A 13,343-nucleotide genomic window follows, 5' to 3' on the forward strand; every position below is an offset into this window, starting at 1 on the left:
CTGTATCCAGGTGAGATGAGGCCAGAAGAGGCACCCGTGAGTCAGGAAACCAGGGCTCTGCCTCCCCTGACAGGTGCCAAGATGCCTGGGGTCAGTTTCCCCTTGGTGGTCCCCTATCTGTTCCATGAGGGGCGGAGCCCTCTCCAGCTCCCACATCAAGCCTCTCTCCTTCAAGTCACCTGTTTGGAGCCTGAGGTCACAGCCTGAGCAGCACTACCCCTGAGGGCAGCTAAGTCAGAACTCCTGCTGAGGGGGACGGGGAGGGGGATGGGGGGGTGGGGGATGGGGGGAGGCTGTGGGTCTGGCTCGGGGGGGGGGGGGGGCGCCCCAAGGGGGCGGGAAGGAGAACTTTGCCATCACCTGCTGTCAGGGCACTCCCAGTGGTGCTGCCCATGCCCGCCCACTCCCAACTGTCATCACAGGAAAGTCCTGGGACCATGTGACTTCACGTGTCCTGTCGCTGGGACCAGGGGGGCAGGGAGCTGGGCCCCTTCATCTTCATCATCCTCATCACCGTGCAGAGACCTCAGGGCACTCAGGGTCTGCAGAGCACAGGCCCACCCTCTTCCCCCTAAGTCCTCACGGTGCTCCGTGGGCCGGGCATCCTCTCCCCTTTTGGTGGTGGGAACAGAGACTCAGCGGGAGGAAGAGACTCCATCCTAAAGCTGCCCGTGGCTCCCTGCTGCCCGCAGGGCAACGTCCAGGTGCCTCAGTGGGTAGGCCACAGCCCTCACACGTAACTCTGGCCCACTGCAGAGCCGGCCTCCCCTGCCACCTCCCCCACACCCTCCAGATCAAAGTCAGTGAGGCCTCCTCAGTCAGGTGCCCGGGGACACACTGCTCAGATCCCTGTGACAGTGGGCACATCTCCCCTCCCCCAACCTCTCAGCACAGACTCCGAAGTGTGAAAATAAGGCCCCCGGAGCCAGCCTCCCCACTCCTTGGCACCTCCTCCCTTCCTGCCCTGGTCCAGGGTGCACCTTCACACTCCTGCATGGGGCAGCCAGGGTGATCTGAGAAATCGGGCCCATCAGATACCGTAACACCAGCACGGCCTGACTTCCGCACTGCAGACGGCGCTCTCAGCACCAGCATGGGTCACTTCGTGTAATCCCAGGGCGACTGAGGAACAGAGAACTTGAGTGATGTGCTCAGGGTCACCTAGTTGACCTCAGGGGCTCCCATTGCCTTCCTGATAAGGTACCAACTTCTGCATGTGCACAGCAAAGGGGTCCAGGCCTGCCGCTGCCCTCCACTCCAGCCGCATCGCCTTGGCCTTGACGGCTGCGCCTGGCTGCGCTAAAATACTCACAGGCCTCCAGCACGTGGCTACAACCACCAACACGTGTGTTGGGCCTTGATGTCCAGGAATTTTACATTCACTATCTCATTAAAACCTATTGCAACCTTACCGGAAGTATTTTTATTGTCCCCCTTAACAAGATGAGGAAAATGAGGCGGAGGCCCCTGACCACCTGCCTTTGACCTGGCTGAGCCTGGAGAACCTTTGTGTGGGGGAGGAAGGGGGAGGGGCTGCTCTACTGAATTTGGGGAGCCAGGCAAGCCTGGGAAGCAGCTCATGTTTTCAAGATCCCCCGGAGGAGGACACTGCTTGCTCCCAGACCTGTCCCTGGAGGCCCACCCATCTTGGCCGCTCATCCCAGGCCACAACCTGCTCAGTGAATCCACGCCGGGTCCCTGCTCTCGACAGACACCGCTGAGTTCTCACTCCCCTTGGTCCTGACCCTCTGGTCTGTGTTTTTCTTTCTCTCCACTTAGGCCTCTTCCCACTACTCTCTTTCATTCTTCTCTTTACCTCTCCCCAGAAAGTCTCTGACTGTCTCCTCATCTGCCTTTGTCTGTCTCCGTGTTGATCCCTCTCCCCTTCTCCGGATCCCCACTCCAGTTTGCTGCGTATTTTCTGTCTCTTCCACCTATGGCCCCCTGCACCCTTTCCCCAAGCCCGCTGCTCCCTTCCTGCTCAGCCCCGCCCACCCTTCCAGAGGCTCAGGGAAGTGGAGGTGGTGAGAATGAGGAGTAGGGACCCTTCTGGGAAGCCTGGGAGGCTCCAGCCCTTGCCTGGGGGCTTGTGTCTTCAGGTTGGAAACTTTATCATTCCTCTTTCGTGACTGATGGGGCGGAAGAAATGGAAAATACCAAAAAAAAAAAGAAAGAAAGAAAACACAGGAAGTGTTTTGCAAGCCCAGAACTGACATAAAACAGGGTATTATGAATATTTTCTGAAAATAATTTCTTTTTATGATGCTGTAACAGTGGCCAGCCCTGTCTGGCTGGCTTGCTGGCTGCCGACAGCAGCAGCTGGAGGCCCCCCACCCTCACCCCACCCAGCCTGCCCCAGCCCGGATCCTGCCCCTCATCAGGCCTGGGTGTTTCCTCGGTGGGGGCGGCCCTGGAAGGTAATGACGAGGTGGGAGGGCTTCCTGCAGACTCTGAGCTCTGGAGCTCCTGGGTCCCTTAGCTCAGGGAAGCCCAAGGCCGGCGGGTATTAGCGTATCTCTATTCACCTGCAGCTCAGACGGCCAGGCATGCTGCTCCAACATACTTGACTGAGATCATCTCGGACACCCAGCTCCGGGGCAGGGGTCCAAGCCCTCCCAGAGATCCTGATGCCCTGGGACTTACACTCTTGCGATCTTGTCCTGTCATTGAACTCGACACCTCTGCTTCACATCATGTGAACTTGGCCACGAAAATTCCCTCAGCCCTGGCTGAGTGGCTCAGTTGGTTGGCGCATGTTCTCATACTCCAAAAGGTTGCAGGTTCGATTCCAGTCAGGGCACATACCTAGGTTGTGGGCTTGATCTCTGGTCAGAGAAAGTTTGGGAGACAACCGATTGATGTTTGCTGCTCACATTGACCTTTCTTTCTCTTTCTCTATCCCTTCCTCTCTCTTAAAAAAGAAAACAAAACACACCGATAAAACATATCCTCAGTGAGGATTAAAAAGAAAAATCAGCCCCTTTTATGGAGACCCTTGTTCCAAATTACCCCAAGCAATGGAGGTTATTGGCGACTGGGAGAGCTGATGGAGTGAGGACTCTCACAACACCCGGAAAATGATTATTGACTGCAGGTCCCCGCCCCCACTTCCCCTGCCCGGAGGAGCTGGCATTGTCCACACCTCCCTCAGTGTCTCTCCGTCTTCCTAGCTCCTCACTTCTTTCTTTTGCTTGCAAAAGAAATGACAAAACTTCTCGCCCTGATCTTAAAGGTATCTGCCCTCCAGCTCCTCTGAGGAGGGAGAGCTGTTTTTTTCCTACCTCAAGTCCCACGGAGCAGTGTTCCACACAAAGATGGTGCTCTTTTCCAAAGGAATTTAATGCATACAATTTGTCCCACTTCCTTTCATGTAGATATGGAACTGAGGTCCAGAGAGATCAGAGGGCACAGAGGTGGGAGAGATCGGCCTGCCTCTGCCCTGGGAGGTATCCCTCCTCCATTGAGAGTTCCCCCATTACCCAATTCCCATGTTGGGGCGCTCACTACTTTCTTGGCAGTGGGTCTGGGTTCTGGGAAGCCCTTCCCCTCCTCCCTTTAGCTTCCCCTATGGGCCCAGCTCGGAGCTTGGTAGCTATACAGAGAAGCCTCCTGTCAGGGGCAGCCCCACAGAGATTTGGGGCCAAGATGGGGTCCCCCTGAATCTAATGATCTAACAATATCAGACGGGGCATCTGGTTTCTCCCCAAAAGGGTACTTCAGCAGAGCCAGCTCAGAGCAAAGATAGGAGGGGGCACTGGGGCTCCCAGGTTGGGAAATGCGGACACTTGAGTGTTCCAGGTACCGAGGTACAGACACTTGAGTCTCCCCCCTGCCACCCACTGCCATGTGCAGAGGAGTGTGTCAGGGGCTCTGAGGAGTCCCTGGTCCCCTCAGCCACCCATTCCATCATGTCTGAGACCCCATTCCTGGGCAATAGCTTCTCCAGGGGGCACTTAAGCTGAGGACTACTTACCCCAAAGAAGGACTAGGTCTCACTCTGCCACTGAGCTTGCAGGAGGGTGTGTGTGTGACAGAATCCCCCTTCCTGATAGCAGCTGGTGTGTGAGGGGCCCCAGCAGGAGTCCTCACACCACTGAGACCATCATGGTGGGGCTCCCCACGCTCCCTGCATTAGGAGCTGGTGGATGGGACAGAGGTCTGGGCAGGCTTCAGGACACGGGAGAGGCTCTGTCTTGGTCCTCAGATGGGTCCTGACCTCACCCACCGGCCTGTGAAAGGGGATGGGGATGCCTCCCTGCCCTCACCGGCCACAGCCCACACGGAACAGCACAGCATCGCTGAGCTGAAGTTAAGAGAATCGGTTTGGAGCTTGACTGCTTAGATTGCAATCTTGGCTCCAGCATTTACAAGCTGTGTGATCTGGTCAAGTTACTGAACCTCCCTGTGTCTCGGCTACTTTATCTGTAAGATAGAGAGAGCAAGAGCAGGTGTGAGGATGAAATGACTGAAGACTTACAAATGCTTAGAACATTGTCTGGTACATAATAAATGTTCAATAAATGTTAGCTTCCAGTTGTTGTTATTACCTAATCTGAGGGGTGGGCCCACCACACGCAGCCCACATTGCTCTTAGTAGGAGTCAGCAAGAGCTCACTAAGCACGGCCAGTGACCTGCCTCTGGTGAAGGCTCTGCGGTTCCAAAAGCAGACACCTCTCCCCACCAACCTCTCAGTGACCTGCCCCTGTCCCCCCAAGTCCCATGGAGGGCACATCGCTGGGCTTCTCAGAGATGTTGGTGCTCCCTCAAGAGTGTGTTAAAAGCAGAGAAGGTATGCGGAGAGCTCACTCAGGCTGTAGAGGCGAGAGTGGACCAGAGGGGACACAGCTGTGGGTGGCAGTGAGTGGCTCAGAGGAAGGTGAGGAGGTCTGGGCTCTAGCACTGGGATGGAGAGAGGAGAAAGGATGAATAATGAAGAATCAGTAGGTTTTGGAGAGTGAGGGAGTGAGAGAAAGGGAGGCCCCGAGGGTGGACCTCAGGTTTGAGGTCTGTGGGCAGCTTATTCTTGCTGGAGAGGGCTATCCGGATCCCCTTGGCATGAGGCCTCTCGAGCCATTGGACTGCTGCCCAAACCACCCTCCCAGAACCGGCCTGAGTTTTGCATGGAAAATGGGCCCATCCCAGTCCCTCCACGCCGCTGCCTCGGGCCTTGGCCCTCCCAACAAAGGCAATTTCCCCCAATGTTCTCTGGCAGGAGGAGGGATCCGTCAGCACACAGAGATGCATCCTGCTGAATTCATAATGTCTTTTATTAATATATTATGCTACAAAAATATTTTTGGCAAAATAACATTAATAGCATCTTTCTTTGTCTTCTATTATATTCTTAAAGAACTCTTCATGATAATTCACAGAGGTGCAGGGGAGAGGTGATCGAAAGAACAGCATCACGGATACTTTCAAATACATTAAGGTCTGAAGCATGTGTCACACAGTGCGAGTCCGGTGGGGACCTTCTGCGATCCCTCTGAGGCCCAGGACTGGAGCCGGGGCTCTGGCTGCCTCTGTTCTGGGCCAGAATCTCCCTTGGCCAAGAGCCAGGCCCTGCCACCCCAGCTACGGGGGCTCAAGGTGTCTGAAAGCCCCACCGGAAACTTCTTAGACTCAGGCCCCATTCAAAGCGCACTTTCCCCCTAGTGGGACTCTGGATGGAGGGGCCCTTTGAAGCTACTCTGCCACCTCTCCTGCCCGCTGCGTGCTCCCAAGCCCATAGCGGACTGCGGGTCCTGGGAGGAAAGCCGAGCATTGATCCTGGGAAGGAGTGGCGCCTCGCCTTCATGGAGCCCCGAGATTGCACACAGCATTTGCCCATATCTCCAGAACACCCCAGGCAGGAAACAAGGTCTCTGTTTGACAGATGAGGAAATGGATGCTCAGAGAGGGGCAGGGACTTGCCCAAGGTCACCCAGCAAAGTGAAGGACTCTCCAGAGTATCTCCGGGAAGGAAGTGCCACAGTCAGAGAAAGGGTGGGGGAAGCTGATGCTCCTGGGCCAGGGCCAGGGCCAGGTGAGGCTCAATGGGCTCTCATGACCCCTTCCCTCCCCAAGGGTTGGGGCAGGAAGGCAATAAGCTCCGGGTTGGAGCCAGGGTCCTGGGTTCCGGTTCAGCCCTCCTCCAGGGCCCAGAAGTCCCCCTGCCCCAGGGCAGCCAGCAAGCCTGCCAATTCCGTCAGGCTGGCCGGGCTCTTGGAGAACTGTGGCGCGCGGCTGGACTGATTCCTGAACCTTATTGGTTTAGACAGCCAGCCGGGTGATTTTTTTGGCTGCTTAGATGAAGTTTTGGAAAAATCACAATGTTCAAAGAACCTGAACATTACAGAGCCAGGAGGGGCTCTCGATGTCATCTGCCTTAGTCCCTTGCCAAGACTTCAACTCTCTGCCATCTCTCTCCAGCCAGGGTGCCTACTGCCCCTACTCACACACCTCTCCTGACAGAAACTCACCTGCAGAGGCACCTGTCCATTCTCAAACAACGTAGGCTTTGTAGAAACTACTCCACTAGCAAAGCTAACATCTGCCTCTCTCCTTCTTTCCTTCCTTCATTCCTTTCTCTCTCCTTCCCTTTTTGCACAGCTGTTGAGTGCCATCTTTGTGTCAGATGAAGATACAGATAATGAGTTCACATGACTCTTGCCACCATGGAGCTCACAGTCCAATAAGAGAGCACACGTGCAGTTAGACAGTCTCAGTGGGTGTTGTGCTAGATGCTAGAAAGCACAAAGGAATCACAGGGGGTTTCTTGGGGGAGGTGTCATTTGAATTGATCCTCAAAAATTGAGCAGCTCGGGTAAGAGAAGGGAGTTCCCAGGCCTAGCAAGCGGCATGTGTGAAACGTCCTATCTGTCCTAGCAGTGACAAATATGGTTCGGTCTGGTCAGGCGCAGAGTGGGAGAGATGAGAGATGCGGCTGGCAAGCAGCAGGGCCAGATCATGGAGAGTCTAGAATGGCAGGCTGAGGATTTGGTTCTTCTCCCACGGCCATTGAAACATTATAGCCAGCTCCAATTCTGTTCTCTGCACAGAAACCATCAAAGCTGCCGTTCCCAGGCAGAACGCCTCTTACCCTTCACGGTGTTTGTCATAAGCTTTCCTTTGGTGGAGGACCTTTCCTAGGGATCTGTTGTCAACGGCACCAGACTGGAGGCTGGGCAGGTAGGACAGAACCCCAAGCCTCTAGGTTTGCCCAAGTCTGGCTGAGGCCAAGACATAGAAGATGGAGCATTCGACATCAGGAAAACTCACTGATGGTCTTTCAGAGCAAAGGCGACCTTGCCGGTCAGTACAGGTGTCCGTGCTGCCTGGACTCCAGATCTTTGACTCTCAGAGGTGGAGGGGCCCCCGACGGCCCTGTGCAGCTCCTGGCAGCCTGACTCGTGCACCTTCGGTCCCGGCCTACCCCTGCTGCGGGGTGTCAGGCAGCCTGGAAGAAGACTCACAGCACGGCTATGCTGACCAGCCCCAGAAAACTCCTGGGTCAGTCAGTCAGGTTTCCTGAGAGACAGGGGATCTGGGCCACCCCCGACCTGTGGCCTCGCCTTAGGCAGGTCACGGAACCTGCTGGGTCTCAGCCCGTCCATCTTCTCAAGGCCAATGTGAAAGCCCTAAGACATGTACGCGATGCTCTCAGAACAACAGGGGCATTTTATGAGGCTGAGCACATAGCACATGCTGGGAAAAATGTCAGCAGTGGTGGATAGATCATTTCCAAGTGTGTGATTGGCTGCTGATGGAATGAAGGCTCTCAGGCCCAGAATGAGAGAATTCACGCACCCCAGCCATTCAATTTCCATAAATGTGCCTCAGGTCTTCTGGGATATAAACAGCAAGCTCAGTTCATTTCAAACCCTGGCCAGTGGGTGGTCCTCAGAGATCAGCGCACTTCGGCTGCAGATGTCTGACCCACGCTGGCTCTGGCTGTCCGGGCGGCACAGGTCCACCTAACCAGTTAGCACATCCATCTTTCTTTAAACGCTTGAGTGCTTATCTGAGGGAGAGCTTGGAATCTCCCGAACTGCACCAAGGAGGGATCTGGGGAAGACTAGGGCTGAATCTGCCTGGTTAGGGGATGGATAGGATAACCTCGATGTTCCTTTAGGAGCCCAGGACTGTGCTGCGTGTCCCTCTCAAGGCTGAGTTCCTCTAGGTCGGAAAGGTGGCGAGATTCGGGCCCGACATGGAGACTGGCACTGCGTGTGCTTGATAATCACACACTGCATTAATTTACCTCTGGCCCCGTGCCTGGCACAGATCTGGGCACGCAGTCAGGTGCCTGGACTGTTTACCCAAATGCTTCATCTTTAATTAACCTCAAGTTCCATCTCAATACATCGCATGCCACACTCTGCCCCGAGCAGAGGGAAATCTGGCCTGTGTGTTTCTAATTCCTTTACACTTATCTCATCCAAATAGTGCTCCGCACGAAGTGTTTGATGTCCCCCAGGCCTCTGAGCCTGCTTTATAACTCAGCTAAGCCCCTTCCCGCTCAGAAATAGGAAGTCACATTTCTGCCAAGGATAAACCCTGGCTGGGGTCAAGTTCAGTTTACAGCATGGTGCCCATGGGGCTGGCTGGACCCTCTGAAGTAGAGCTCAGGGCTCCTGCCAGGTCTCAGGCTCAAACACATCCATCCAGGGCTGAGCTGAAAAGAATTCAGAGGCCTGCCAAGATGCCAGTGGGACCTCTGACCATCCAATGAGCTGCCCTGGACCCTACTACCTCAGAAGGGAGACAGCTGCCCAGCTGGGACTGGGGCTAGTCAGTCACTGCCAGGGAAAAGCCTGGTGCAGTGACGCTGGAGAGCACTGGTCTGGGACTCAGCAGATATCCAGCTGTGCAGTTTTGGGGAAATGCCCCCTCCCTGGCCTGATTATTACTCTTACAGTTAGAGGTCAGATGAGGGGTTCATTCTGCTCTCCGGTGCCAGGGCCCTATAATTGATGAGCTACCAGCCCTATAAGGGCCCAGGACTGGAAGGCAGCTGGACAGGGTCCTCTGACTTCTCGGCCACCGCCTTGGGGGCAGAGGAGCTAGGTCTGTCTCTCTGAGGCGAAGTGGCCTGACCGTCCCCATTTGACTGGCTGCCAGTCTCCTCACGCTTCCCACAGCTGCCCCCCCGCTCCCCCCGCCCCCTCTACTCCCTAGCCTCTGATTTGGCAGAAAAGCCTCTCATTGGCTTCAGGATAAGACAAGTCTGGGCCTGGGACACGTGGCACACACAAAGAGCCCTTTGGCAAGAGTGACCAACATGAGCAACTGTGGCCAAACAGTCTCTTTGGCGGAGTAAGAAGCTTGTGCTGGCCCTTGGAGCTTCCCTGTGCAGAGAGAACGTGGCAGAATATGATCCAGGAGATAAGCATCACTTTTCAATCACATTTCTTTGGGGCCATGTCCTGGCTGGGTGACCTTGAGCAAGTCCCTTTACCTCTTTTGGGGGCTCGGTTTCCTCACCTGTGAAATGGGGATAGTTGCATCTCATAGAACTGGCGTGGGGATCAGTGATAAAGTGAGTGTGCAAAGTGCCTGCCACATGGTAGGCTTTGGACAAATGGTGGCTCTCGTTACAATCATTACCATGTGACTCCTAGAGCCCCTGTCCCTAAAACTGCCCTCTGTGCCGACTCCTGTCCTTCGGCGGCTCATTCCAATTGGCCGTGACTTCAGTAGCATCTCCTGTAACCCAAGCTGGATTAATGCTATCAGAGCAGAGAGGTCTGGATTCACATCCCGGATCTCCCACTTGCTGTGTGACCTTGGGCAACCAGTTTCCTCTCATTGGATCTTAGTTTAACCATCAGGCGCATAGGCCTGGGAAACCACCTCCCTCAGCACCGACATTCTTCCCCCACCCAGTGCTTTGGTCAGAACACTTACCAAGAGCTCCGGAGGCCCGTTCACAGACACCCAGGGTTTACAAAATAGCAGCATTCTCTTTCCGAAAGTTTCTTCCCAGCCCTAGGATGCATCCACGGGAGGGAAGGACCGTCAGCGTTCACATCTCTGGCTCCCAAATCCAGCTTCACAAAAGCTAAGCTTGTCTGCCTGCCCCTCCCTCCGAGGTCCCCACGGTGGGAGAAGCCAAACCCAGACACGGGAGGCTTCCGCTGGTCCAGGAGCAGGCACCGCACAGCCAAGGTCCGCATGAGGTCGCAGATGTCCTGACAGCCTGGCTTCACTGCCTGGGTTGGCGTTGGGGCTAATTAAGGGGTTATTGATATAGGCCACATAAAAATAGTTTTATCAGTGGAATAAATACATTTTTCTTTTTTAATATGGACACATATTTTACAAAAGAGCCCCATAGCACTATGGGAAATTAAGATCCTTCTACAAAAAAGAAGATGTAACTCGGGTACAATAAAGCTCTAGGGTTCTAACGGATCCCGACTGGACTGCCCGTGAGGTGTCAGGCCCCCCTGGGAGCGGGGTGGCAGGGGCAGTGGGGTGTGGCCACAGACCCTCCTGCGGTTTCTCTGGCTTCTCTGCATGGGCAGCCGAGGTCAGGAGGGCCCGAGGGTGTGCAGCAGGAAGGGGGCTGCAAAGCTGGCAGCGACGACGGCAGGGAGGAGGCCCAGGGCCGGCTGTGAGTGGGCAGGCACTGAGCTGCTGGCGGACCCCGGCTCCTCCTGCGGCTGGAGCTGGTCGGAGAGCTGGAAGAGGGGCCTGGCGGTCCCGGAGCTGGAGCTGTGCGTGGGCTGGAGGGGCAGCGGGGGCGGCGAGGCGGTGGTGCTGGAAGGAGAAGACACAAGGAACTCTGAGTGACCGCTCAGCAGCCCCATCCCGGGCTGTGGCCCGAAGGTTCAGATCTGACTTTATAAAATGGAGAAGGAAACAGGGGAAGTGAGCAGCCCAGAGCCAAACAGCAGGCTGGCTGAGCTCCAGAGGTTGCACGCACCCTCCTGTGCCAGGCTCCAGGGGGTGGGGGAGGAGGTGGACTGGGCACTGGGAGCCACAGGGCTCGTGTGACCACTCAAGAGAACTGAGTCCCAGGCAGAGGGGATTAAAGTGTTATGGAGAATTAAAGTGTAATTAAAGGGTAGCTGGGGTCATAGTGGGGCCATCAGCCTCCACACCTCTGTATACAGATGCCCTGCCCTCCTATTGCTCTCCCACAACACACACACATCACCCCTCCCCACCCCCTTAGCCCAGCAGCCGTTTATTGAGAGCATCTCTGGTCCTCCGAACAAACCTTCACAGTGGCTCGCATCACCCCCTTCGCCAGAGGAGAAAACGGAGGCTCATGGGGGCTATGCGGTGACCAGGTCACTGAGGAAGTGGAGGCAGCACCTCCACGGGGCAGGAACCCTGGGGTCAGCGTAATCTCAGTTCACTCAGGAGTTTGAGTGAAAGGTGCAGTCCTTCATGAACTTATAAAAACAAAATCCTGTTTTGGAGGCAATGGTTAAGGATCTTGGCTCGAGAAAGCTTATGTGAGAGAGAGGAAGGGAGAGAGACAGGGAGACAGAGTGAGACAGAGAGAAAAGGAGATTAAGGACGGAAGGAATTGGTGCCATTGGGAAGTGAAGGGTAGGATGGGGGCTAGGCGGGGTGCAGGACCAGGTCACAGTTCAAGTCCTAGAAGGAGAGATGGAAAATTATGAATAGAGGGACAGGGACGGGGCAAGTGGGGGGAGGGGAGGGGAGGCTCAGGGATAAAGGAAAGGGCTGGCCCTAGAAGCTATGGGCACATTTGCCCTATGGACCCTGGGCTGGGGGAGGCAAATGGACATGCAGGCCGAGGATCCAACAAGCCCCAAACAGCAGAGGGGCAAGGATGTGAGGGGACAGCAGGGGCAGTGGGGCACAGAGGGCCGCTCCAGTGCAGGGCCAGGAAGGCCTCCCTGAAAAGGTGACTCTGCAGCCCCCCATGAAAGCAGGAAGTCCAGCCTGCACATGGCTGAGGGGGCCAGCAGGACGGAGAGGTGCTCACAGAGTGGGGCCCGAGCCGGCTCTGTGTGAAGCCCTTAGCATATAGTGCTTCTCACGACAACCCCACAGGCAGGTACAACTGTTATCCCAGTTTACTTCTGAAGAAACTAAGGCACAAGGGGTTAAGTAACTTGCTCTAGGACGCAGGGCGCGGGGCACACAGTACGTGCGGGGTGGGCAGGAAGCTTGCCCCTCTCTGGGAGACGTTTGTGTTGTGTGCCGGGATGGGGACCTTTTTCTGTGGGTAGCCTCCTCCATAGGAGACACTGCTCCACTTTCTCACCCTCCCACCTGGACAGGCTGCTCACCCCCGGGGGTCTCCTGGAAGTCTCCCACCCCACCCTGGCCAGAGTTTCCATGTGCTGGGTACAAAGTCCCAACAGGTGGCCACAGTCACCTGGATGAGATCTGTGAGCATCTCGGCCACAGCCCTGCCCCACCGCCATGTGGCTGGATGCCTCTGACACAGCCTGGCTCAGCCTCAGCCTGGGGCTGCTGGGCAGGGCAGTCTGGGGTCACCAAGCACAGCCCTGCCCCTACGTGGGCTGGGATCTCTGCTCTGGGAATGGGGTCTAGACTTTTGCTCAAAGCAAAGTTGTTACTCTCCTTCTACTCTGCCACTGGCCATGCTCCGACCACAAGGGCCAGGTCCTTGCAGGAGGTTCTCAGGAGAGGAGGGAGCACACTCGTGCCATGCACAGGGGACAGAGGGACGTGCTCCTGGAACAGGAGGGAGGGGCCAGACCATGTGCTTTGAGTGCCCCTTATAATGCACAACATCTGGCCTGTTGTGCTCCCCATCCCATGCCTCAGCCATTGGAGAATGGTCATGGTCTGGGGCCAGCTGACCTCACCTCCCAGCACACACCAACCCTCTCCAGGCACATCTAATGTTCTGTGGCCAGTTTCCCACTCCCCTTCGAATGCTACTCCCCTTCGAATGCTACTCCCCTTCGAATGCAGACTCAATGTCCCCTCGCCTAGGAGCCTCTTTGTCCGGCAGCCTCATTGCCCTCTGGGAGCATTTAGGCTCCCATAAAATCTGGTACATTTCTCACTGATCACACTGTGTCACAGGTACCTAGAGGGCACACAAGGTTTGGATGGGTTTCTGTAAAGAGCTTCGAATGATGCCAGGCACATGGTGCTACATGGTATTGGCTATTTTTGTCATCATTACTAATACGCTTGCATGTGTCTGCCCTACTAATAACATGCTCCATTCATAGAGCACTTCCCACGTGCTGGCAGACACTGTGCTGGATGCTGGGTGTGTGCCTTTGTTATCATCCCCATTTCCAAGATGCAGAAACTGAGCCGGAAGTAGGTTAGGACACAGATGTGTCCTGGGCAGTCTGCTGTCCAGCCTGACCCGGCCTGGCTGCCGATCTCACTG

General features: G+C 55.7%; 1 protein-coding gene across 1 annotated transcript in view; it reads right to left on the reverse strand.

Annotated features, from left to right (window-relative positions):
- Positions 1 to 9,195: 9,195 nt before the first annotated feature.
- TRABD2B (TraB domain containing 2B) overlaps positions 9,196 to 13,343 on the reverse strand; it is a 196,109-nt gene continuing 191,961 nt past the window's right edge. The window contains exon 7 of the mRNA XM_079777617.1: positions 9,196 to 10,744. Coding sequence (XP_079633743.1) covers positions 10,516 to 10,744 — 229 coding nt within the window. The 3' untranslated portion in view covers positions 9,196 to 10,515. The remainder of the gene's footprint in view (positions 10,745 to 13,343) is intronic.

The sequence above is a fragment of the Cnephaeus nilssonii genome, assembly GCF_951640355.1.
Source record: "Cnephaeus nilssonii genome assembly, chromosome: 7".
Taxonomy (NCBI): Eukaryota; Metazoa; Chordata; class Mammalia; order Chiroptera; family Vespertilionidae; genus Cnephaeus; species Cnephaeus nilssonii.